Source organism: Electrophorus electricus, chromosome 26 (assembly GCF_041902795.1).
Source record: "Electrophorus electricus isolate QZ-2024a chromosome 26, ASM4190279v1, whole genome shotgun sequence".
Taxonomy (NCBI): domain Eukaryota; kingdom Metazoa; phylum Chordata; class Actinopteri; order Gymnotiformes; family Gymnotidae; genus Electrophorus; species Electrophorus electricus.
Genome location: NC_137522.1, coordinates 8767831 through 8794839, shown reverse-complemented (window position 1 = coordinate 8794839; position 27009 = coordinate 8767831). Strand labels below are relative to the sequence as shown.

General features: G+C 45.3%; 1 protein-coding gene across 2 annotated transcripts; it reads right to left on the bottom strand.

Annotated features, from left to right (window-relative positions):
* On the bottom strand, positions 1 to 27009 carry hcn2b (hyperpolarization activated cyclic nucleotide-gated potassium channel 2b). 2 transcript variants are annotated; one of them, XM_027008184.3, is made up of 8 exons: positions 25962 to 27009; positions 22586 to 23009; positions 18424 to 18585; positions 13067 to 13285; positions 6937 to 7083; positions 6572 to 6812; positions 4404 to 4568; positions 1 to 2947 (listed from the first exon to the last, which is right to left on the bottom strand). In XM_027008184.3, exons 1-8 carry the CDS (start codon positions 26867 to 26869, stop codon positions 2061 to 2063), a joined length of 3153 nt encoding a protein of 1050 aa, XP_026863985.3. In that variant the 5' UTR covers positions 26870 to 27009; the 3' UTR covers positions 1 to 2060. The 2 variants fall into 2 exon arrangements, with proteins under 2 accessions (XP_026863985.3, XP_081564527.1); XM_081708401.1 differs by lacking the exon at positions 25962 to 27009 and adding an exon at positions 25802 to 25920.

The following is a 27009-nucleotide window of genomic DNA, read 5'->3' as shown; positions in this document are numbered from 1 at the left end:
CAAGCTTGTTCTTTCTTTATTCAAAGATGAACTCAAAGTACAGAACAGAAGATATCCCCAGCCTGAATGCATAGCAAAACGTGTGGCACACATTCTTTACAATAACAACTCAGACAATCACCTTTGCCTCCCTTGGGTAAAATGCTCAATGATCATTTTTTATTGCTTCATATATTACTTTGAATTTGGCAAAGTGTAACACTAGATAAGAGCTGAGGACGTAAGTCTCCTAAAGCAGATGTTCTTGTTCTCCTGCAGATTAAGATCATTTGGCCTCTGTGAGATTTTGGGTGCCTGTCACCACAGACTGAAGTAGAAGATACCGGCAAAACTATTTGAGTCTTAACCTTTAACCTTTGCACACAAGGGGGGCACATTGGAATTATTTTAAAAGGTTTGAGTAATAGGACCTCTTAGCCTAATTAAAATCATCCTGTAAAAATAGTACAAATAACCTAAAGCTGATTTTAGCCACGTCTCAGATATTGGCCATTCTCAGAGGTCGCAAGCGAGGAAAAATTGTTCGTCAGGACACCCCCACAATGCTTTGAAAGTATTACATGTCATAGGCTTTCGCCAGCAGTGTAATTACTGATAGTTTGCCTGGTTGAACAACACATTGCAAAAGCAGTAGGGGGGAACGGGGCTACAGAAGAGATTACAGTCAGCCATCGTAAAACAGGGCAGGGATTAAGAAGATCGTGGAGAATCAATGAGGGCTTTTTCGTGGAGTAAGCGACCAAGTCTCCTCATTACGTAGCTACGGCGGATTGGTTAATCGCTGAACCCGCCTGATGGACAGCAGATGCGTGCGTGTGCACTTGCGCATCCTGGTGCGTTTCGTAGAAAATATGTATTTGCCGGGAGCCGATTCCCTCGTACGTGGTTCACGATGTGTATCCCCGCGCGCCCTGTTGAGATACGATGTACTCACTGGGCACAGAGCCATTTCCCAACGTTTTGGAGCACAGGAGGTTTGGGGTTAATGTAGGGACTCAATCTGGACGCTGCTACGTTCTCTTCACATTAGGATGGAAAGTATATGAGTGAATGAGAGTTAGCCAGCGAGAACCACTGAAAATCCACTAGGGGAGTCTGAAACACTTGGAAGCTGCAGACACTGCTAGTGTTGATTAAGTGTTACAGCCACTAATATGTATAAATAAAAATGTATTTACAGTATTCTTCAGTTTCACAAACCATTATTAGCAATAGTCTTCCCTTATATAATTTGTTTCCACTGTAGCTAACCCCAGGGTGTTTTAATATTATTTTTTCCATATATAATAATTTATAATAACTTGGGGTATAAATTCATCATTATGGGTTGTAAATATGGGTGAATAGTTAATTGAATATTTAAAACACACACACAGACACACACAGGCCTGCACAAAGTATATGGCTTCTTAGGAGAAGTCAAGGCAATAAAACTGTATTTGCTGCTGGCTTGTCGTTTCATTTGTTTAGATCCAGCACAGCACTGTTTCGGGCCCAACTTTGGTAAGGAGGGTATAAAAAAAAACAAAGCTCTTCTTATCAGTGAAAATGTGCATATTGTCAATTACACTACCAGCTCTGCCCTCACTTTCTGTAGCAGTTTTAATATTGCTGATGTTATAACATGGTCAGGTTATAAAGAGTAAAGATGTTCATTTTCTTTTTTGTGAAGACTCACCACCCCACCCAACCCTACGGTGCATTGTTCGAACTACAGTATACGATGGGGAGAGTTTCAGCCCCAGTGTTTGAGAGTACAACCACAATAAAGAAAGCAATTATAAAGAGGATAAACTGTGTGGAAAGAAGCTACATTGATGTTTATGGTTGTGGGTACAACAGAAACATCTCAGTGATGTTTAAATCGTCAATTTTACAGACTTTGTATGATTATTAGGATGCTGTCCGGTGGTGCTAGTCACGCCCTCATGTCACCAGGCATTACAAACGTTCTCGGCGTGAGATCCACGTTTTGTCAAAAAGGGGCCAAATGCTGTGGAACAACGGAATCACTCTAAAACCCGGCCGGCATCTCCGCAACCTGCCCAGCTTCATCAAGATCACAAATTAGAAGATAATCTAGATCTGATGTGATGGTCCGTGTCCGGAAGGCTAATTACGGAATCCTTCTTGGGTAGTCCCGAGTCCGGGATGGGCCTCATCTGTGGGAGGGAGGCTGGCGGGAATGCTCCAACTGACATCTGGTGCTGAAGCGTCATCCTGGGAGGAAGCGTGGGTCTCAAGGCTGCGGGAGGGAGGTTCTGAGCAGGTCCAATGGAGGTGGAGGAGACTCGCGTGGAAGGGGCCGGGCTCAGAGCAGCTGGCTGTACCCCCTCTTGGGGCAAAGAGGGCTGGGAGACAGAGAGGGCTCGGGCGTCCTGGGTCATGGCGCTCTTGGGCCCTGCGGCTCTGTAAGTGGGGCTGGGGATGTGCTGCTGCACCAGGGAGAGCTGGGATCCCGAGGGCGCCCCCAAGGAGCTGGAGTTGTACTGGAATGTCCGGCTGCCGGCGGCCAAGGGGCTCTGCATGGGCGTGCCGGCGAGAGCCGAGGCCAGAGCCGCCGTGGAGAACTGGGAGCCTGGAGGAATCTGCTGCGTGCCAGGACTTGACACGTTCTGCACCACCTGAAAGCGGCGCACCATCTGGGGAGACTGGAGACCTCCATGGACCGTCAGAGGATTCGCCATCTGGGGACAGAAGCTCATGGCCACAGCCTGCTGGAGACTGGCAATGGCCGAGCTGGTCGGTGGCTGGCAGGACGCTGGGACCATGGTCCCGTGGACGGAGGGAGTCATGGACATGGCCCGGGGCCTTTGGAGGTCCACCAGCTTCACCATCTCCCGGTCGTACTTCACGATCTCCTGGATCAACTCATTCTCACGGTTGTTGAACACTCCAGAGTTTAGGTCATGTTGGACTTTGTGCATCAGAATGGAGTTCTTTTTGCCTGCAAGAGAGAGAGAAAAGAAGCACAGGGATCATTTTATTACCAATCTTTGCCTTTAGCGGTACACTTATTATATACCACAGATTGGCCATGGCACAGCGTGTAATTATGAAATTGTGTTATTTCAGTTTATGGGAAGCATTGCAAGAGTGTTACCTATTATCACTGCTAGTAACAACTGCTTGAGGTCTTTACCCCACTATTATTACAATTTTACTGGAATCGTTCAATTGCGGTGAATGATCAAACCTATTCTATCCATGGCATTTAAGTTCCAAACACACTGTGTGTACAACAACTAAATTCAAACCTGGTCTTTCTTGAAGTTCGGGGCTTTTTAGCTGTGTGCTCATTACTCTGCAGTACAAATATCACGGATATTCAGGCCTCGACCACCTGCTACATGGTTTCCATCAGCAGCCCGTCCCTGGGCAGCAGGAGAAAACTGAACCCATATTTTCCTATTTTTGGCGGAGTCATTGTGCTGCAGAAATGAAGTGGCAGAGGGCATGTACCCATAGCCTGTCCGTGACTTCTGCTGTTGGTAGAGAGCGTGGCTACCACCCACAGTGAGGGGCCTGACTGTCTCCCTCCTGCCTCGCTCATCTGCCCCGTCTTCCGACTCACCCGGCTGCCTCTCCCCTCCACTGGTGACACTGTCCCGCCACACGTCCACCTTCCTGTCTTGCTAAAGTAAACTTGAACATGTAGTGGCACATTCTGTAGCAAGTGTGTGGCTCCAAGTTGCTGCTTTTTAAAGCGACAGGGCAAACGGTACCTATGGAATACGACCGCTTGTTCGCCTCTCCGAATATCGCCTTACTGTTGGGACCAGTGGGAACGCTGGTGTCCCGTCGTCATTGCTGAGAAAGCTTGAAGACAGCTAACCTTTATTTAGCTCAGTTTATCAACATCTCGCTAACACCTCCACTAGAGTCTAATGCCAAATGTCCAAAGGCAGGTCTAACATGGCAGTGAGCTGTTGCAGTGTCTGGAATCCAAACCCATCCGCTGGCTGAGCTGATCATGTATGGAATGTGGCTGCCATGGCAACAGTGGTGAGGGAAGCTGCTGTGTGGGCCCTGTGTAAACATCTGAGGTGGTCATGTGACAGAGTGACATCAGCAAGCAGCACACTGACCTTGGGAGAGCAACAACGGATGCAGGGAGTACAGTATGGAGGCCCGTAGCGTTCAGCAAATTGAATGTTTGCATACTGTCGCTACTGGAGTTCCATTGTAAAAAAAAAAAAAAAACAAGCAATGCCACAGATGTAACTGAATTAAATCTTATCACTGATTAACAATCAAAGGTCTAATAATAATCGCCTCCCATGTGACCTTTTGCGGTGTGTTGGCTACGCCTCTTGAGTCACGTGTAAACACACATAAATGGGTGGATGCGAGGAAGCAAAGGAATACAGAAGGAAGAAAGACAGAACCCCACCCGTCCTTACCGATCCTGTCTAGTCTGTCGATAGCAACTGTCTCGAAGGCCCTCCTCATCATGGGGTACTCCTCCAGCACCTCGTTGAAGTTGTCCACCGACAGCGAGTAGAGGCGACAGTAGGTGTCTGCTCGCACGCTAGCGGTGCGTCTCCCGCGCGTCAGGAGGCAAATCTCTGACAGACACAGAGGGGCAGGACATGTGCTCCTGATAATCAATGACTGGAGGTAAGTACAGATCACCCATGCCTGCAGGCGATCCGAAACACTTTATTATAGTCCCCTTTTATGCCGTAAACTGGATGGCCAAATCCGCTGCAAATAACATGGGGTCATTTCTCCAGCATGGTAAGACGGCAGAGCAGGAATCGCTTTGAACATTCTGTAGTTTCAGACGAGCTGAACACGAGACGACGTTTCACGACTAGGCTGGACAGCCCGCTCTGCACAGGCACTGGCATCGAACAGCTTGACCGCTCTTACTGCCGTGCATTAATGAAAACGTCCTCTTCTGCCCACCTCAGTGGTGGCCCCAAAGCCCCAGGGAGGAGATCCAGAACTCTGGTGGTGCTGTTGACCTGCTCCGACCGGCTCCTTTTCCCTCTCTGCGCTCCCGGAGAGGAGCCGAGGTCAGTGAGGTGACAGCCTGGTGCTGGGAGGGGCCAGTACAATTATCGCACAGTCAAGAAAGCACTTTACAAGTGGGATCTGGACAGAAAGATACGGGGTCAGGCTTCAAAGCGTGTGCCGGCTCAGCTGCTCTCCACTAGAACTGATACCGATACTGTTACTGTTACTAACAAAGATCTTTGTGCTAGGGAAGAAAAGCTGATGGTGGTGCAGGCTGTCGGGCTCAATAAATGTTTGGTTTCCAACTGCCTTTGAATAAAACCCTCCTGAAATGGTCTGTGTGTATGGGTTTATAATGTTTTCTCATTTAATGCATAGCAGGAAACATCCACTGTTATTACCTGGAAGGTTCACATACTGCAAAGGATTTTATGAACGTAAGGGGGGCATTTCACATGTAACGTCAAGTCGAGGACCGTGTGCCATCAAAACACTTAAGCCTGCTCAAAGCATATATGTAGCACCTTGTGTGAAGTATTATGTCTACATAGAGCCAGAGAGCTCGCTAAAGTGCTTTACACTGCCGCAAACCCCTTTATTCTGTTGAAAGAAATCTAAATGTTGGTTGAGGGGGAGTATTAACGTAGATCCCTGAACATCTGCTTCAGGTAGAGATTAATGTGTGCGTGAGGCACTCCAGCTAGCTTTGGCTTTCCCGTCCTAACCAGAGCATGGTGAAGTGAGGCTGTTCTGGTGCAGGACGCACGTGTGGCTTGTCCCTGAGTTAAATAATGCATTTTAAATTCATGCGTCACCTTAGTTAAATCTATTTTATATTGCTGTTTTGACTTTCAGGATGGGCCACGAGAAAATGATGCCATCAGATGGCTTTGTTTAAAAGCCTCTCTATGGGCTAGTCAGTGTCATTAAGGGAAAACCACGGAATACTGTGCTAGCAATCTTGATAAAGCCCTGCGCAGTCATGCATTGAAAAAGTCGACTACCTAATACTCGAATGGTGTTTGAAATGGGAACCTCCACGGCCGGCGATACAAATTGCACTGTCATCGCCTTGCAACTCAACTAATTAGATGTTATTAATTGACCTTATTAACGCGTGGCACTAGTGCCTTCTTTTGGCTCCTAGCATGTGCACATCTATGGTGAACTCTGCCCCTCCTCCTCAGACTGTGCCGTATGGGTTCAGCTGTTTTCTGAATCACCAACACCAGTTCTGGCAAGCAGGCTCTTGAAGCAGCACAGAGCTAAATGTCAGCGTCATTTTCTCTGAGAGCGTTCGTTAGAAAACAGAGGTGGGAGCCGTGCATTGTTGTGAAAATATTTAGTGTCATTCGAGGTTTTATCAACGCTCTATTTTTACTTGGCCAAGAACATCCACCTTCCTCTGCAAATGTGTTTGACTTAAAACCACAAGCACTAAACGTACAGCCTTCCAGTCATTTTCCCTTCCTTTCTCTTTCCCCTCAAGCTATCCAACTGGACAGTCTGACCATTTCAGTTATTTCAAGAATTAAACAAAAATAATAATAATAATAATAATAAAAATATGAAATCCTGCAAATTTATGCCAACAGTATTCTGTCCTTACCTCCAAAGTAGGATCCATCAGATAGCTTCATGCCAATGTTGCCTTTGGTAAGAACACTCACAACTCCATGCTGAATGAAGTACATCTTCTTGCCAATAGTTCCTTCCCGAATAATGTAATCCCCTGGCTGGAAGACCTCAAATCGGAGCTTTGTCAACATGGCTGTCACAAAGTTCGGGTCAGCATTTGCGAATAGTGGCATGGAGGCTACCAGCTTACGGCAGTTGAAGTTGACGATCTCCTGTGGTGAAGAATCTTTGTTGAGCCAGACGTGCTGCCTAAGGCCATGCTTTGACTAAAGACATGACTTATAGTAGTGAATTAGATTTCCTGATTAGTTTATCATGATTCTTGTAGAGCTTTACCTCTCTCAGTGGTTCATTTAGCTCTTCCAAAATACTCTCTTCGTCAAACATCTTGCCCTGGTACCTGTGCTCGTAGTAATCATGGATCTTTTGTCTGAAGTCGGCTGGAAGTTTGTGGAAGGACATGTACTGCTCCACTTGCTTGTACTTAGGAGATCAAAAGAAAGCGAGACACCACATAAAGGTCAGTCGGCTTGTTTGGAATGGAATGGAATGGAATGGAATGGTGAAATCCCAATTTTCTATTATCATCGGTATCCTGCTAAATAGTTAACCTTGTGACTGAAATTTTCCATTTAACATTTATTATCTGTCATGCACATTAACACATCATACATAGCCAGTGTTTTTAGGCAAATTCTGAGATCCCAAACCACATATGAAATAGTGTCCACATGCTTAAGACAAGTTATACAAGAAGTCTCTCACCTTCAAGTTTATGACAATGTTTAAACGTAAACGTGTCCTAACCTAGCCAAGTTTTGGTGCCCAAATCCTCCCTGCACCCACACGCACAGCGAAGCAGTGGCTTATATAAGCATGCTCCTTCTTCATTGTAGCTAAGCAAAGATGTGTGTCTTTAATATATATATATATATTCACAAACATATATATATATATATATTCACAAACATATATATGTGTGTGTGTGTGTGTGTGGTCAATTATAGCATTATAGACAGAAACATACATGTACACGCATGTACACACACACACACACACACACACTGAGTATTACATCATTCCCTCTGGCGGAGAAGGCGGATGATGGAAGTTGAAGTGATGGAAATCCCTTTTATAAAACAATTCCATGAAACCTTTTGTTACTATAATCCGCATGCAATTCTAATCTAATTTAATCTTAATTAATTACAACTGGATAAGAGCTTTGTTTGACCCAAATAAGCCAAGTCTTCCAAATGCCCTTCTTCCTTATCCACGCGTCAGGATTTGCCCGGGCAGTGATCCAAAGTGGGAAACCCTTTACTTTTTTCCTCCTAAGCATTTCAATTAATGCTTAGTATCACAGGGAAGTGACTTTAATAAGGACAATTTAACCAGAGTCAGTCTGCTCCATTGACACGGAGTCCCAGCACAAGCGGATCCAGGCTAGTTCATTAAGTTGGACAGAGTCTCAGTAATTTACGGTTTGTCTCTCTCAATCAGAAGAACATGTTTTTGCCTCATTTGCTGTGGCTCATTTAATCAGGCCTGAGATAACAAGGGTGGTTTAGACCAAAGAGTCAAACTCAATTATCTAGATTTAGTCACTGCTTTTCTGAGCCTCTTTTAGGAGCCTTCCTGACAAAGTACATGTCAGGATTCGCTTCACGTGGGGCATGCATGAACCTTTCATTCCTGATGGGCCAGACTCCTATCAAACCGAGTCCTCAGATAGCTCAGCGGTTCTGTCCCTTGTGGTGGAATAGCAGTTTAATTTCCTTATAACAGAGAATTTCTGTGAAGCAACTTACAATTATGACTGAATATAACTTAAGTAATTGAGGGTTAAGGGTCTTGCTCAGGGGCCCAACAGTGGTAACCTGGCAGAGGTAGAAATTTAATTGACAACCTTCTGATTACTAGTACAGTACCTTAACCACTGAGCTTATTCTGATTATTAGAGAATAAGGTCATAAAGTGCTGCATTTTGTAGCTTTACTGATGTAAAAATGTTTTAAGCAGGTCTTTAAATTTAAAGAATCTTCATACACATCTCAGTATCACTCCTTATCACAAATATATACTTTAGTTCTGGAATTCTGCCTAGTGAGAACCACATAATTCTCTAGCTAGCACTGCTCACTCTGATACTCAGTGTATGTGAGTTTCAAATCAGGCCAGTCCTAATTCTCAACATCACTCCACATCGTCTCTGGCATGAAACCCATGCCTAAGCACATCAGATTACGCAGTGTGTTATTTGAAATCTCACCAACTAAAATCATCATGGGTGTGTTGCACACAATCCTCTCCACCCTTCCTATCAAGCATCCTATAGCTACGGTTCATCATTCTAGCTACAGCTTTTACTTGTATAACGGTAACACGACTGCCTGCATTAAAGCACACAAAGTTGACTTTTGACAGGGTTCAGGGTTTATGGATGTCATGACTATCTTCGTCTGAAGGGCAGGAAGTGTAATTGCCCTTCATCTAGTGACAATCACACGGGCTTCCACACTGGAAGACAACCGGAGCAAGGCTTTCACAAGGCAGAGCACGGCATTCACCAGGCGGAGCATGGCTTCACCAGCAAAGCGCAGTTTTACCATGCGGAGCACGGCTTTACCAGGTGTAGCACGGCTTTACCAGGTGGAGCACGGCTTCACCAGGCAGAGTACAGCTTTACCAGGCAGAGCACGGCTTTCACCATGTGGGGCACGGCATTCACCAAGTGGAGCATGACTTTCACCAGGTGGAGAGAATTCTGTAGCTCTCTAATGTAGTATCGCTCCATTTCATAGTGGACTGTTCAAATGCGGTATCCGTGTTCCTCGTAGGTCAAGGTAGGTGAGCTAAGATGTAGCTCTGTGGTCTTACTGTATGTCCCTTATGGCTGCTTGAGAGTCCAGTAAATATTATTTTGACTATTATTTGACTTTGGTTAAAATGTTTGTTTTTTTCCTAATACTTGGTATTGATATACAATTAATCACTTTCACATTTATTAGAATAGTTATATACCCTATATCTGTAAGGTTTTTATGACTGCATTTAATATTTTTGCCATATTAAATAACTGCGGTCTATGGAAATTCTGTATACAACAAGAATCACAGGCAGGTTCTTGTCTTGTTCTGGAACACTTGTGCAAGACATCCAAATCTAAATACCTCATTGTATGTCTAAGGGTTGACCGTAATTCCACATGGCTGTTTGATACAGAATCAATAGATCTCAGCCAGATTGCTCAGAGACCTGCACATCCCCTGGGTGCTAGCAGTTGATTGGCCTGATATGAGTCAAGCTAATTTACCTCTAACTAGTAGTATTGTGCAGAGGACACTGTTCCGGTATCACTGTCAGCAGTATGATAGAATAATGCTATTACATAATGGCTGATGTCCCAACCCTGTGACGCCTTCTGGCAGGGCAGGGCAGGGCAGGGGTCAGTCTTCACAAAGACATGGAGGACTCTGGTGTGGCTGGGCAGGAGAGGGGATCTTCTGTGTCATTACACTGCAGTGGCATGCAAAAACAAGGTCTCAAAGATACACTCACATATAGAAGCATGCATGCACACACACGCACGCACGCACGCACGCACGCACGCACGCACGCACGCACGCACGCACACACACACACACACACACTCGCACGCACGCACGCACACACACACACACACACACACACACACACACACTCACACACACACACACACTCACACACACACACACACACACACTCACACACACACACACACACACACACACACACACACACACACACTCACACACTCACACACACACACACTCACACACACACACACACACACTCACACACACACACACACACACACCCTCTCACGCGGAAAATGGTGCCGGCAAGCCAAGAAGAGGCTATAGTGTGTGTGTGTATGTGTGTGTGTGTGTGTGTGCGTGCGTGCGTGCGTGCGTGCGTGCGTGCGTGCGTATGTGTGTGTGTGTGTGTGTGTGTGTGCGTGCGTGCGTGCGTGCGTGCGTGCGTGCGTGCGTGCGTGCGTGTGTGCGTGCGTGCGTGCGTGCGCGCGCGTGCGTGCGTGCGTGCGTGCGTGCGTGCGTGTGTGTGCGTGCGTGCGTGCGTGCGTGCGTGCGTGCGTGCGTGTGTGTGTAGTTTCATAGTGTGGAACATGCGAGTATTAGAACTAGTGTAGAACTTTCTGTTGCTGCTGAACACACTGTTCTTCTGATAAAGCGCAATGGAAATATAAACACTCATGCCCAGTGTCTGTGCCCACACCATCCACTGTGTGTGTGTGTGTGTGTGTGTGTGTGTGTGTGTGTGTGAGACAGCGCACGGTCCACAAGGTCTAAAGTGCTTCTCATCTACTACAGGCTACTACTACTACTTATCAACAATAAGCTTCAACCTTCTACACCTGAGTTCAAGTTGTACTCAGACTTCTTCTACCAGCATGCACTCGTGGTATATTGATATCCAGGTCCCGATATTGATGAATAACGGTGCACCTCCAGCGCTGGCCTAACCGTGAGTCGTCCATGATCTGCCCCTAAACCGGCATGTCCAGCACACTTCTTCTATCCCATTCCTCCTTGGAAACAAAACCATATTTAGTTCAATGAACGCCTCTTGTCCGAGTCCTTACGGCCATTCTGTGGCTGTGCCGCGATAGCCATCCAGGTATCAGATGGATGGCTACATCCTGTTATCAGCTGGCTGGGTATCAGACAGCTGGCCGACAGAGTCCAGGTATCAGACTGCCGGGTATCAGATGGATGGCTGGCGGCGTCCTGGTATCAGCCCATGACGTATCAGACAGTTGCCTGGCTACATGTGTGATGTTTCAGACGGTTGCCTGGCTACACGCGTGAGGTATCAGACGATTGCCTGGCTACATGCGTGAGGTATCAGACGGTTGCCTAGCTGCATGCGTGAGGTATCAGACGGTTGCCTGGCTACACGCGTGACGTATCAGACGATTGCCTAGCTGTATGCGTGAGGTATCAGACGGTTGACTGGTTACACGCGTGTCCAGTTATCAGCCTTCTAGGTCTCATGTGGCTGGCTGTCTTAGAGAAGGGCGTGTGGCCTGGGCAGGTACATCGCTCTGATGAGCTCAGGCGATAAACCCTTCACAGCACACATTTACTCTGTTGGTGAAGATGTTGGGTGGGATTATGGCAGATACTGGGATTATGGGAGCTGGGATTACAGGAAAGGACCTCTTATTTTGTTTATTACACCACAAAGAAACCGAAGGTCGTGTTACTGATTAAGCCTTAAATATAATAATAAATCCAAGGATTTGCACTAGGGAATTCCTGTTAAAAAAAAAAAAAAAAAAAAAAAAAAAAAAAAGAAACCAAGCAAATTCAGGAATCTGGTCTTCAACAAGACTTAATCTGTGACCAGAAAACAACCGTGCTCTGTTGAATATTCATTTAGAAGTGCAAGTTGATTCATTACACCCTTTGTATATTGTACAGTCAAAGCTCACCACCAGTCAGAGTGGCTCATCATATTTGAACACACTTTAATTTCTGATCAAATTAACTATAATTTGTTTACATGGCGACCTGGTTCGACTGTTGTTGTGAAGTATTGCAGCGGGAGATCAGTGATTTGCTAGGGTTGTGCTGGCAACCTCTGGCACAGAGCAATCCCTCCAAATGTATACCATGTCAATTTATCCACTTCAATATTACGCATAGTAATCATAATCTGTTAGTTTAAGAATAATCTATTAGTCACTCTAAAACAGCTGGCTAGCCAATAGTTTACCAAGCAGCACAGATTGGAAGGTCAGTCGTGTAATATTTCCAAACTAAAGTTGTAGCTCCACCTAACACGGGACATATGGGCATGTTTCAGAGAGGTGAAATCTGTGGCTTTGTTTTCTCTGATGGTTAACACATGTGTCTCATTTCCTGGTATTAGGGAAGTGAGAACAGAATCTCTAATATCCGTGCTGTCCGTATCACTGTCCCTTCCCTGGCAGACTCGGAAATGCAGCGTCTTTCTCTGAGGCCACTCTGTGACCCAGAAAGCACAATGATTATATCTCTGCAGGAAAATAGCGGAGTTGGGAGTCCATGCCTGTAAAGAAGCAGGAACCAAACAAACGCAGCAGAGGCCTGACGGGAAGCCAAATCGCAGCTGACGCGAAAAGAGGTGCGGCAAAGCGACCACGCCGCGGTAAACAAACGCCAGGTGCCACCATCAGCATCAAAGGTGCCGCCAATTAGCACGGGAGGAGGAGCTAGCGATGGATCAGACGAGCGGGGCGACAGATTGGAGAGGGGAACCCAGAGTTCTCGGCTGCGCCAGAGGCTGATCCGAACGCGCGTTCCGTGCTAAACAGGCCATGGCCGTCGCCTTTGATCTGCCGAGATCGATTGGACGGCGGGCAACGAAGCGGGAGGCGGGCGGAGACGGCGCAGCAACGCGGGTGCAGGGAGGTGCCCACCTTCTCCTGGTACTGGCGACGGGAGGAGTCCAGCGACTGGATGAGCGCGGTGGCGTGGCCGATGAACATGGCGTAGCAGGTGGCCCCCACGATCATGCTGAGCATGGTGAGCCAGATATCGGACATGCTCTCCGGCGCCTGCCGCCCGTAGCCGATGCACAGCATGTGGCTCATGGCCTTGAAGAGGGCGAAGGAGTACAGCTCACTCCATGAGTCGTTCTAGACACACACACACACAGAGAGAGAGAGAGAGAGAGAGAGAGAGAGAGAGAGAGAGAGAGAAACACAGACAGAGGCAGAAAAGGTGTAGGGGGTATTACTCCATCTGAATCTGCACAAGCTCCACACCAAGCCTTCATCTAAGATGCGAACCCCCACGCATCGTCTTTGTAGGCACTCTACTTGTTTTAATAAAACAAAACAAACCAAAAAAAAAAAAAAAAAGGCTCCGTGGCTAAGAGTCCTAAAGCCTGTGCTTGGATCCTGTGCTCACCTGACTGACGTATTACTCACATTCTTTCGTAGTCTTAAACAGGCAGCCAAACCTTCGGCTCCCACCTTCTCTCATAGACATCTGCATGTTACCTCAGCTGCCACTCCAACACGCTCCCTCGCTGAGAGTGACTCACTTCTCCTGGATCCGCCTGATGAGCTCAGCTCCAAATTTCCTCATCAGAATTTGCATTTAGCGCAAGTGAGGGGGGTTTTAGTAGAGATGATGAGGACACTGTACTGGAAGGACAAAGTCAAGGAGGCAATCGACTTTAAACGGGAACTAGGGATTGGAAGACTGGATGAAGGGCTGATGGGTAATTAGGGGAGCTGCCAGAGTAGGAGGGGGATGCTGAGGTTTGCAGTGAAATTGTCCTCCCGCGCTGCTCGCGTGACTACGCTGGCACACACTAACCCTCTGCAGGGGGCAGGCGTGGGCACACGTCTGAACAAAAGAGTGTTCGCAGCCATTTGGCACGAACCCATAGAGACAACTTCACATTTGCGAAAGACATGCATGAAGAATGAAGGGGAGGAAAAACGTGGAATATTTCACCCGGCTAATGTAGCCGTTAAGACAGACGCCGCAATCAGGAGCAAGAAGGTGGTTTGTTCTTGTCCTTTGTTGAGAGGCTGTTAAGGGTTTAAATGAGGGTTCGCTGAGAAAACACAGAAAGGGACAGAGTGTTCTCTGTCTGTAGCACTTCTTCCTCAGACACAACACTTGTGTAGACACCTTGCTGCTTTAATGTTGCACAAGGCTTTACAGGAAACGCAAAACAAACCGGCATAGATCTGAAGAGGGGAAAAAAAACACCCAAACCAGGCATGTGAGCAAAGCTAATGTAGCTAATGTAATGTATCTGAAACCTCCTTTATTTGTTAAATTCTGAAATTGATCTCAGAAGATTCGTGGCGCTCGGATCCGCTGACCTCATCAATAGGCCAGGTCGATGGGACCGGTACAATTCCCTGGAGCTGTGCGAGAGGCACGGATCGCTCCGCAACCGGACGCGGCCCGCGACACACACATTCAGCCAGTGGTCAGAAGACATTTGAATTTCCTCTTGAGAGCGCAGGAATAAGCGAGTATCTAATAACCACATAAACCGTTCAAGCAGGCAAGGGCCCTGGTGCAGTGTAGCTTCTAGTGGAAATTGTTAAATGGACTATTAGCGCATATTGAAGAGATTATTAGACATAAGGGCTAAAGCGAGTGAAGAACCGAAGTTGTTACTCCAGCTGCTTAACTGTCCCTCAGCAAACCATAACCCCCAGCAGAAACACGACGAGACCCGCGTAGCTGTTCGGAGATGTTCAGCTCTACTGGACTGACACCATACACGAGTTCACTGAAGGTCCTTGAAGGTCTGGCTGGATTGTACAGGAGCTAAAGACAGAAGAAAAGACCGACTATTTTCGGCCAATAACTCTTGTGTTCGAAAGACTCTAATGAAAGGCACGGCAATGGATCCTGTAATCGAATAAATAATTAAGCCTAATTAGTTGTAATGCGGGATGGTTTTTCCGCTGTGCTGTTTGACTGCTAGCTTGTGGGGGGGCATCCATAGTGTACGGAGAACGTACAGTCTTGGTGAATTTGTGTGTGTGTGCATCTGTGTGTATGAAGGAGAGAGAAGGAAGACAGACACAGAAGGGGGTGGGGTGACGAATATTGTGAAACTGCATTTAGGGAGAATAGAATATTTAACCTTTCCTTTATGTTTGGTCCTACAGTGAGTATAGTTAATCAACACCGAGTGGCATTAGCCCTTTAGAGTACTAGACTGTTTATGTTGGATTCTCTACAGATGTATCTCTCTGGATGTATTAGAAAATGCTATGCCAAAGATCACAGGGTACAGATGGATCACAGAGGATCAAAGGGTTTTATCTGATCTGCACTGATTGATCTAAAAGTAAAGTGCCATGCAAATTACACCCAGACCATCACATCATCTAGATTACACTTGAAAATAAATGTGTCTATTTTATGAATGTATTAAATGTATTAATCTCATAGTATTAGATATGAAAAGGCAATCACTTATACTGTTATACAGTCTCACTGTTAGACTTAAATATAATTCTGAATTTAATGAATTAAAAATTATATGCTTTTTTCAGCTTTTTTATGGCTTTTTTATTGTTGTTTAGCAATCATGCTTTCCACTCACTGTAGACGGTAGTGACAACAGTCATCTGTAAATTTACAGATCTTTTCCAGTTTCATAACACCAAACTGCTGAATTTGGCAAAAAATATTATATATGCATCTCCCCTCATTACCACAAATCAACCACTATAACATCTTCATTTAAAACACTACTGGAACCACCTGTCATTTTTATCAACCCGGTATGTCTCTGGCCGTTTCTAGCGGGAGTTAATGTGCGTAAAAACCCTCTGTTCCCCTGCAGTGAAGAGCCAGTGCTGAGAGTAGCCAGGCTCTTGAAACAAGGAAGCAGTGAGAGGCAGAGAGCTGGATCATTTAACGCGGCATCGATGTTCGAGGCGGCTACCACGGGCAGAGTTGCTGGCTGTGACAGCCGCACGATGCCGGAACACGGCACAGCTGTGAAAGGAAGCGGTGAGAGGAGATGGGAATAGCAAGCCGTGTGGGCTCTGAACCCAGCTACCACGCAGAGAACAGCTCCACAGAGTTCGGCACAGACTAGAGGGTTCCAGAGGCAGCTGGGACTGCCAGAGAGAAACGTATAACACACCTGCATGTGAGGCACCTGTCCACGCGAGTGGAAGAGCTCGGTGTTCCACAAGAGGGCAAAGCATTGGCCAACGCTCCGGGGGCGGTGTAGCGGCGGAGACAGCACGAGCTGGAGATTTAGCAGGCAATGATTGTGAGCTGGGAATTGAGCTGGGAATTTGTGCTAATCTGCATAAACCTTCCTGAATTCTAAAGTACTTAAATTAGAAACTACAACTGTCCAACTGCATCCGAGTCTTACTTATAGGGTTTAGGTCCAGCCTCGCAAGAGTGCAATACTGCCAGTGTTGTTTTGTGGGACTGGGAGGAGGTGCAGCAGATGGAGGTTAGCAGCAGGGGTGAGGTTGGTGTGGATGTGTGGGTGGTGGATAGGGGAACTGGCAGGATGAAGTAGGTGAGAGGAGCAGGTGATCATCCCCACCCCACCCAACCACACCACGCGATTAACACTGTCAAGCACAGGTGACATTAGCAACGGGAGGAAAGAGCCTTTGATATTCAGCTAAACTTGCTCTTACATTTTAGTTATTTTCCCTGCATAACTTATACCTGAGTGAAAACTGTAAAAACGAAACAAATATGAATATGTCGGTTCTAACAAGTTCTAGAAAGATGCTCTTTCTACATTTAGGACATTTGTTATCTTTCTTTGTATAATGACGTTTAATTTGAGGCTAAATGATGTCCTGGTGGTGTTTCTCTGTTCACATCAGCAGGAGTGTTAACACAGTCTGGGTTAGACTGCACACAGCGCTTCACTCCCTCCCCACGGAGTGACGGGGGCTTTGAGGTTGAGCCGAGTGTTCTCTACACGAGTGTCAAAGCTCTCATTTCCTGAGATGACAGGGAGGTACGGAGACTAATAAAAACCCAGGTGGGTGAATAAACAAGATTCAAGTAAAAATCACTGTTAGTAAAAAACAAAACCAAACAAAAAAAAACACTGACTCAACTTGACCTAGAGGCATCTCAATCAATCAATTAATCAATAAATCAGTCTATTTAAAAAGGTTGCTGCTTATCTGCAAATAAATATTTAAAGTCACAATTTATGTACTGGTTTGAAAATAGGATTGTATAACTATTTAGTGCAGATATTCCTATAGAAATACTCACAGGATCAACCCAAAACCAGCATAACCCAACAAAAAAAAGTGTGCAGATATCTGCCGTGTGTGCAGTGTGTTAGAGACTGACCATTGTGTTACAGTGTGTCAGAGTCTGTGCAGTGTGTTACAGCATGTTAGAGACTGTGCAGTGTGTTACAGCAGGTTAGAGACTGTGCAGTGTTACAGTGTGTTAGAGACTGTGCAGCGTGTTACAGTGTGTTAGAGCCTCTCAGTGTGTGACAATGTGTTAGAGACTGTGCAGTGTGTTACAGCTTTAGAGACTGTGCAGTGTGTTAAAGCATGTCAGAGACTGTGTAGTGTTACAGCTTGTTAGAGACTGTGTAGTGTGTTACAATGTGTTAGAGACTGTGCAGTGTGTTACAGCTTTAGAGACTGTGCAGTGTGTTACAGCTTGTTAGAGACTGTGCAGTGTGTTACAGTGTGTTAGAGACTGTACCACATGTTACAGCGTGTCAGAGACTGTGTAGCATGTTACAGCGTGTCAGAGACTGCGCAGTGTGTGACTGTGTTAGAGACTGTGCAGCATGTTACAGCGTGTCAGAGACTGTGCAGCATGTTACAGCGTGTCAGAGACTGTACAGCGTGTTACAGCGTGTCAGAGACTGTACAGCGTGTTACAGCGTGTCAGAGACTGCAGCGTGTTACAGCGTGTCAGAGACTGTGCAGCGTGTTACAGCGTGTCAGAGACTGTGCAGTGTGTGACTGTGTTAGAGACTGTGCAGCATGTTACAGCGTGTCAGAGACTGTGCAGTGTGTGACAGTGTATCAGAGACTGTGCAGCGTGTTACAGCGTGTCAGAGACTGTACAGCGTGTTACAGCGTGTCAGAGACTGTGCAGCGTGTTACAGCGTGTCAGAGACTGTGCAGCGTGTTACAGCGTGTCAGAGACTGTGCAGTGTGTGACTGTGTCAGAGACTGTGCAGTGTGTGACAGTGTATCAGAGACTGTGCAGCATGTTACAGCGTGTCAGAGACTGTGCAGTGTGTGACAGTGTATCAGACTACACCTACCACCATCCTGTTGAGGGAGACCCAGCAATCCGAGGGGAAGTCCTGCAGCATGGGCACCAGGAACTGCAGGCAGCCGTCCCAGTGACACAACAGCAGCATCATGCCAATCAGATTGAAGATCCGCATCACGGCACTCGCCAGGTCATAGGTCATGTGGAAGATCTGCCGACGAACCATGACACACCACAATCAAGGCACTGAAGAATTCCCAGGGAAATCTATGAGCTGGAAACCCAAACGGAGGGAACAAATGGAAGCTGGGATGTGGCTATACAGCTGTAGGGATTTTCAGCATATGGAGCCCACAAGTGCAGTGATATCTCAAGCCTGAAAAACCTGTTTTATAAAAGCTGCTTTTATTATTTTGCCTTTTTGTTGTTGTTTGTGGTTGTTTTTATTGCTTTTTAAATTGTTATTATGTTATTATTCATTGTGAGCTAGCCATAGTTTATTTTAGCATAACCTATATAACCTCAATATTTGATGTCACAATTTGATGAAACTCTGATGACTGATTTTAACATGAGTGTGAAGGATCATGGAGTTTCTCAGCAGCCAGTGTTCAGTGTTCAGGCAGTCCATGTTAGACCACTGCTGAGGCCAGACTGAAAGAGAAGGGTGTCCAGGAGACAACAGTGTGTGCGGTTTGTTTGTGGTTACAAAGTGGAGAAGGCTCCTATCTCCTAGACCTCTGGCAACAATCCAGTGTCATGCCTTAGGAGAGTGTTCAAAGTAGTGGAGACCGTTCTCCAGCAAAAGGCTTCGTCACACCTGAGAAAAGTCAAGTGCCCTACATAGCAACCGGGCTAGAAAGTTCTCAGATGGAGAAGAGGTCAAAGTTTTACTGTAAATGGTAAAAGGCTGCACAGCTGTCTGCTGACTCGAGCCCGAGGTCTTTGGTAGAACGGATATGAGATATAGATGGAAACCACAACGGACTGATTGCAGAAGGTAAATAAACACCAGCCAAGCATTTCACTCTATGGGTCCTGAAGAGTTTGTGGTAAAACAGAATCCTGGTCTTCTCCAGTCCTGCACATTTAAAACGACAGTTCCAGCAGGATATAACTAGCACCTCACTGTATAGATGGTGCTGCCATATTACTAATATTAACAGACTGAGGGGCAACAGATTAAACAGACTGTTTTTATTCTGCACTGTAAACTCCCAGTGAGACGTTTCTTCTCCAACAGACTGTTTAACTGTTTATCTGTTGCTGTGTAAGGCCAATTTCCTGATTGTCACTAAAGCAAACACACAGCCTAACATACACCATTAAGAGTTGGGAGGGTTTATGTAGCCACGTCATCTCAACAGTCACTCTCTGCCTGAGCTTCCATGACGGGCTACACCCTGACTGCACTACGCACGCATTCCCAGCCTGCAAAACGTTAGCACCAGCGTGCCATAGCAATCATCGGCACATAGCGGATCCTGGAATATTCTCTGGAGCCAAACACGACATGGATGAACACAGTCACTGGCCAGGTTTGCTGGATTAAAAATAATAAATAAATAAACATTAAAAAAAAAAATTATAATCATTTTTGAATAACATAGAAATAAACAAAAAATAGACCACATCAAAGGAGTAGAGTTTTCCACAGTGTTGTCTAATGGCGGCGGCAGCGCCAAGGCGACTCTGGGGGAATGGGGGAATAGTCATCACTGGGCATGCTCGGACCACGGTGGCACTGTGCAATCAGGAGAGGAACTGTGAAACTATAAGGAATGTTTAAAGGTGAGTCAGCACAACTGGGTCTTCACTGACCCTGCATTCAAATCAAAGGTTGCCATTCGGAGTGGGTATTACATTTATAATAAACATGTTCGTGTTCCAAAAGGTTACCATCTGTTACAAGAGTCTGTGCGACCAACACTGGTGCATTGAGAAGATGTACTCGTGTTTTCAGTGTTTAAGACAAGTCATTATTTCAAGCTATATTAATTAACCCCTAACGCCTAATTAACCACCCGAATCCAGTGTCCAATTAAACCACAACAGAGCCCACTGAATGCCATTACTGATCAAACAGGCAGTCCTTTGAGGGATGTCCACAGAGGAGGAAAGAGAGCTTTAACACAGGTGGCTTTAAATCACCTGCGGATTTAACAAATAGAAACGCGTCTCTGTGAAACTGGTCAATGAGTTTTCATCAATGAAACAGCACAAAGCTTCATAATAAAAATAAGACCCTTACTGGGACTTCAGTGCCGACAGTGGTAATATTAAGAACATTAATCCCACCATCATCTTCCTGAGAGCAAGTATTCTTAATTATCTTTTGTTTCATTTGCTTTCGTTAGGTTTCTCATTTTCATGTGCAGTGGGTATTTTGCCTGGTCCCCATTTTGGAGTGTTTTATACCACACAGCAGAGGAGAGGGAGACGACCTTCTCTGCTCATCTGTCGCTAGCACTGTGGGTGTGGAGTTGACACAATAAGTAGAACTTTCCAGAAAAACTGTTCCACAGAACGTTACATGGCGGTAGAGTTTCACAGCGGAACACAGTCCTAAGAAAGATCTTCCTTTCTTTTGCTGTTTTAGCGTAGTACACAAAACTCTGCTGTGATGTGCTGACTTCACAGAACGGGGCTAAGCGGAATCTCGAGAGAAGTGAACGGAGTTGATCGTTCAGCCATTTTACATGCTGGCATCAGTTTGTGCACACACTGCTGTACTGCTGCTGCGGCCTACCATCAAAACTTTCGCTTTAAAAGAATCAGAGCACGCAGTAGGACAAGTGCTGTCAGTTGTCAAATAATGCAGAGAGGTCTTTATAACTGCTTCAAAAGAAAAAAAAAAAAGATGCCTAAATTTGGTTTTACTGTCAGACTGTTGAATAAGAGCAGGAAGAGTTAAAAACTATGGCAATTTTTTATTGCCAACCTTCACACCGAGCCCCTTTATGCTCTAAAGGTGTGGAAATCGCATTCACTTTGCATTGTGGGTTTACTAAGTGAAAACACCACATTCATTGATTCTGTAAGACAATTGTGATAAAGAACACTTGTCAACAGTGAGTTTGCTTCCTGTATAAAAATACCTGTTTATTGTGTATTTTTGCACAATGAATCCAAATATGTTTTCAGAATGTCTCTATCACCCGTATTTTTATACTCATATGTCATTATGTATAGGAAGTATAGTGGAAAGATGGTACAGAGGAAAGTGGAGCCCCTCTGTGTTCGCAGACTACTGCTGGACACCGAAGAGGGATGTTCCCGAGGCCAAAGACAGGCAAAAATCAGATACTGTATAAGTACAATAAGTTCATTGTATGCATTTTAAGCATAATAACTTATTATGTTTAAGTAATGTATAATTAAGGTATTTTTACACACTTAAAAATCATAAAAACAGATTCAAATTCAGCGCAAAACATATAATATGGTCAAACTATTTTAGTCTGAAAAGCAAAAAAATAAAGTTTTTGTTGCCCAGTGCAGTTTGCCTACTCAGTATTCATTGCAAATCATTTTATCTGTAAAGTAAAAGTCATTTTGTGTGTGTGTGTGTGTGTTTGTGTTTGTTTTTTATTCTACATGGTGACCAAAGAGGAATATTTAGTTGGCTGAGGTATAACAAATAGCATAGATACACCATGGGAATGATGTCACCCCATCTTAGGTTTCTGGATTGGCAGTGGTGTAAAAAGAGCAGGAGACTGAGAAGAATCACTTTAACACCTCTCAGCTTCTGAATGGTAAGTTTGACAACTAACATTAATGTCCTGCTATGAGCAGCAAGCACCGTTTATTAGTCTCATTTGAAAAATGAGATTTCCTCTGACTTTGTGGTTGTTTGCGGCACCCACTTAAACTAGCGCTATGTATTTAAACTGGATTTCACTTTTATGCCTTCCACGCATGTCAAGCTCTTAAGCATTTAAAAAAAAAACAGTTAGCAAATCAAATAAGATGAAAACAACTAGAATTAAATGGAAATACAATGCCCGGTAGTCATGTAGCCGTGGAATGAAGTAGCTAATGTTCTCCATCATACCATAATGCTGGACAAAGCATGAGTTAATACAGACGCCAGACATTATGTGACCAGCCACGCGACTAACATCCAGTGACATTTAAACCATCAAAATGCTGCACACTGCATCTTCGTGTGCGTTAGCAAGGTAGAGGCAACGCTCGAATCCACTCACCTCCTCCCACTGATGGATGTAACGAATGAGTCTGGAAAGTCTCAGAAGTCGCAAAAGGCTGAGGATTTTGGTGAAGCGCACGATGCGCAGCGCCCTGGCCGTCTTGTAAACCTCGGAGTCCATCCCCTTCTCCACGATGAGAAAAATATAATCCACTGGTATAGACGAGATGAAGTCCACTACAAACCAAGTCCGCAAGTACTTCTTCTTGATCTTTTTGGGGTCGAGAATGATCTCGGTGTTGTCCTCGAAGACGATGCCTGTGCGAAAGTTGAGCACCAGGTCCATGAGGAAAAAGGTATCTGACACCACGTTGAAGATGATCCAAGCTGGTGTGGTCTCGTCTTTGAAGAACGTGATGCCCACAGGAATGATAATCAAGTTACCCACCATGAACATCAGCATTGTAAAGTCCCAGTAGAACCTGCAGAGTACAGAGGGAATCAAAAAGGCCTACAAGTGAGTAACAGCCTGAGTAGCTTTACAGTGGCAACCAGAATGCAGCGAGATGGCAAAAAATGAAATGGAGGTCATAATACTCACCTGCTATATAAGGTATATTTGGTATCTTAGTATAGTATAGTATAGTATCTTAGTATAGTATTTCAGTATAGTATAGTATCATAGTATAGTATCTTAGTATAGTATAGTATCTTAGTATCTGAGTATAGTATAGTATCGTATCTTAGTATAGTATAGTATCTTAGTGTAGTATCATAGTATAGTATAGTATAGTATCTTAGTATAGTATTTCAGTATAGTATAGTATCATAGTATAGTATAGTATCTTAGTATCTGAGTATAGTATAGTATCGTATCTTAGTATAGTATAGTATCTTAGTATAGTATAGTATCTTAGTATAGTATAGTATCATAGTATAGTATAGTATCTTAGTATCTGAGTATAGTATAGTATCGTATCTTAGTATAGTACAGTATCTTAGTATAGTATAGTATAGTATAGTATAGTATCTTAGTATAGTATAGTATAGCATAGTATAGTATAGTATCTTAGTATAGTATAGTATCTTAGTATAGTATAGTATAGTATCTTAGTATAGCATCTTACTTGCTGTAGAAGGTATTTTAAAAACATCACTTTCACATCTGAGTTGTTAAATGAGGGGATGTATTCTTGGGTGCAGGAAACAGTTACAGATGCTGCACCCATGGAAGCAGCAAGAAATAAAAAATAAAAAATAAAATGTGCCAAGAAATACCGTGCAAAATGTTAACAGCATGGTTTAAATAAGGAAAGGCGTTGTGACAGGGAAGCGAATGAAAGGTTAAAGTCAGTGGCAGAGACAGGAAGGCAGACAACAGAATAGATTACAAAAATGATCACCCTAAAATCAAAAACTCCGTTTTTGGATTTTTCCCTTAATTTTCTCAACATTCTGTGTGACCTGTGCTTGTCAACGTCGCATGCAGTGAAAAGACATACATGTATTACTATAAAATACATATAAAGACTAAATACTGTCAAATATGCCGGTTTACACGAAGTAGTAAATAATGGGATGAACGTCACAACAACACTGGGCCGCATTCATCACAGCCAGAATAACAAAACGATAATTAACGTTGATAACGTTAAGCGCTTACTGACTGTTCTAATGAAAACGTCAAATTATTTGTCATAGATAAATAGCAATCATTACTTCAGATTTGATGTATGATGGTCATTTTAAGTTATTTTGCGTCACGGTTTAACATAAAAAGCGTTAAAGAACTATATTCTGTCATTGCTAGACAGTCCGCTGTGATTTATGCCAGTTCTGCTCGCCCAGTGTTTTGTTTTCGTTGTTTGGCGGACGTTTATGGTTTTGTTCTGGTCTCTTGGCATTCGGTGCGACTCCAGGGTTACACCCTATAAATAACCCAAACCTTGAAAACACGGACACGCACACCGAAGGCGAGGCGTCACGGAACGTACACCAAAGGCTTCGGGGGCGGAGAGGGGGGTTCATATATATACCAAGTATAGGTCCCGTAATGTGTTATCGCTGTGTGCAAGGTCATCGCAAGGACGCACAGCGACTCGAACGTGAAGAAACGAAGACACTGAGTAGAACAGCCTGGATAGCTGTGATTTCTTTGAAGGGGCGTTCGGTGTTAATCGAGGACGATGGAGCTGTCCCTGGTACTGAAACCCCAAACTTACACACCTTCCTCGGTTACCGTTCATGCGCAATAACAGTCAACACGGTATGTTTTATCATCAGTGGCCACGTCCTCATCATAATACGCTAATTCAAGCACTAGCAGAACGCGAAGTAAAAAGACCAAAGCACAAGTCTCAAACTCCTTGCTTCTGCTATACCTGTATTGCACTTTGATTTATCAAGAGAGTTCAGTTGTGGGTGAAACATATATTAGAAAGCCGCAATCCGTATGCATAGAAGTGATGCAAGTGCGTTTCCTTTGGTCGTAAAGAATAAACTTCATTTTCCAAAATAGCCTGCACCAAAACACATTCCAAAAAGAAATAAATACTACGAGCACTCGACGGGAGATGCTTTAGGGGATCGTACCAAGCTATCTACGGTGTGATGGGTTTTGGATGTTTTGTGTACGACTCAGCTCCCGTTTGGCACGGGCGGCTGAGGAACGCCCTCCTCGCTCCGCGCGCCGAGAGACCAGCACGAGCCTCTAGGCCACGGAGGAGAACTGAACAGAACGCGCGCGCTGTTGGAAAACAAGCGAACCCAACAGAGCGAAACAAACTTCACACGTGTCGTTAAATGGCCTGGTACACTGGCGTGACACCTAGTAAAATAAGGCCCACAATTACACTGGAATGAGAAATACGCAATGTGTACAATAAATATTATGGCGGAGAAAAGGATGCAATCACACGAAACAACTTTTGATGGCTGATATGCTGCCGACTTTGTAGTCTCGTGTGTAATTTTCCAGGTTTTACGGATCTTTCCCAACTTCCGATAGTCTACGCGTGTGGCTAAGATCAAAAAAGTTTAGGTGATGTGTCCTTTAAATTAGGCCAATTCACTCGCAACATCTTTCCAAATCCATTCGAAGCTACAATATTACACTATAGTTGTTACATGAATCTTCTATATAGCCCAAGGCTATTCGGAAAAGAATGGGTTTTAACGCAAACGCCAAAGTACGGAACATTACGCAAATTAACTAACAGTCCGCAAACCTGATGCATAATTCAACACTGGCGAACGTAATCATAGCACGTCTCACATCATGATTTATTTGGCTTCTGCATTCAGCACTAAACTTCTGATAGAGGTCGGACGGAGGTGTAATGACAATGGTAGGCGACGTGGCGTTTTCGACTCTTCATCTGAGCAGCCCGTGTTTTCTTCCGCAGACTGTGCTTATTCACATCTGTAGCACCCACCTGAAGTCACTATAAGGGTGGATAATCCAGTTGCCTGCCGACTTCACGCGCTCTTGCTCCTTTTCCACCGCTTTTTGACTCCCGAACATGCGCAGGGAGAATTTATTAACTCCCGGCTGAAGCATCGAACTAAACTGCTTCTGCATATAAGTTTGACTGTCTCTGGGTTCCCCGTCATCCCCCACGATCTGGCCATCTTCAGATTTGGTAATCGTGACAGGCTGCTGGTTTGGGTTGCACGCGCTGCTCTGCTCAGGCCCGGACGGCTTTCTGCTCGGGGCATTTGAAAAGGAAACTCGAGAGTCCTTTTTCTCCGAGGCGGCGGTGACCCCGGCAGTTGTAGCTCCTATGCTCGCGGTCTCGGCCCCTTGTCCACGGACCGAGGAGCCGACTGAAGTAATCGATCCGTCCATGCTGGCGGCTGTGGAGTGACGTGTAGTTGTTTTTTTTTCGTCGTCAGGTGCGAGCATCCCACCTGTCTGCTTCTCCTGTTTAGACAGAGTTGAAGGCAAGCTCATCGCCGTGTCTCTCCTGCAATCTCCGTTTACTGCACATTTCATGCCGATGTCATCCTCACCTTCCACCCCAGCCGCCGAGGTCCTCAAGCTTGTACCCGCGGTCCTATCTCCCCTGCCCCTGCTAATTGAGTCGCCAAAGCCCTGGGCATCTCCTTGGCAAAGCGGAGCTGCTACTGGGGCGCCTCCACACGAGACAGGCGCGGATTCCTTGTCGTGTGAGAGAGGGAGATCATTGTTGTTGGAGTTCTTGCACACTGCTGCTCCCCCTCCTGGTGTTACGTTCTTCATCTTGGAACAGTCACGGGAGCCTCCGCTGTCGACTCCCCTAACCTGTCCCGCGCCCTGCTGTTGGAAATTGTGGTCCTCGTCGCCGTCCTCCGCTTCGTCCATGACGGTAACTGCTTTCCACTGGCGGAGATGAATCCTGTAGCAGCCAGACTGCGAAGGCGGAGACGTGGGCTGTAGCTTACAGTCCTTGCTAGTCCACCCAATGTCACCAACACGAGCAGACACCACACCAGGCGCGTTGC

Excerpts from the sequence above, each read along its gene's own strand:
- hcn2b (XM_027008184.3), bottom strand. The coding sequence starts at position 26,869 with ATGGACGAAGCGGAGGACGGCGACGAGGACCACAATTTCCAACAGCAG. Across the intron at positions 23,010-25,961 it reads CACCCTTATAGTGACTTCAG|GTTCTACTGGGACTTTACAA; the intron begins GTGGGTGCTACA and ends TGTACTCTGCAG. Across the intron at positions 13,286-18,423 it reads TCTCCCTCAACAGGATGGTG|AACGACTCATGGAGTGAGCT; the intron begins GTAGGTGTAGTC and ends GTGTGTGTCTAG.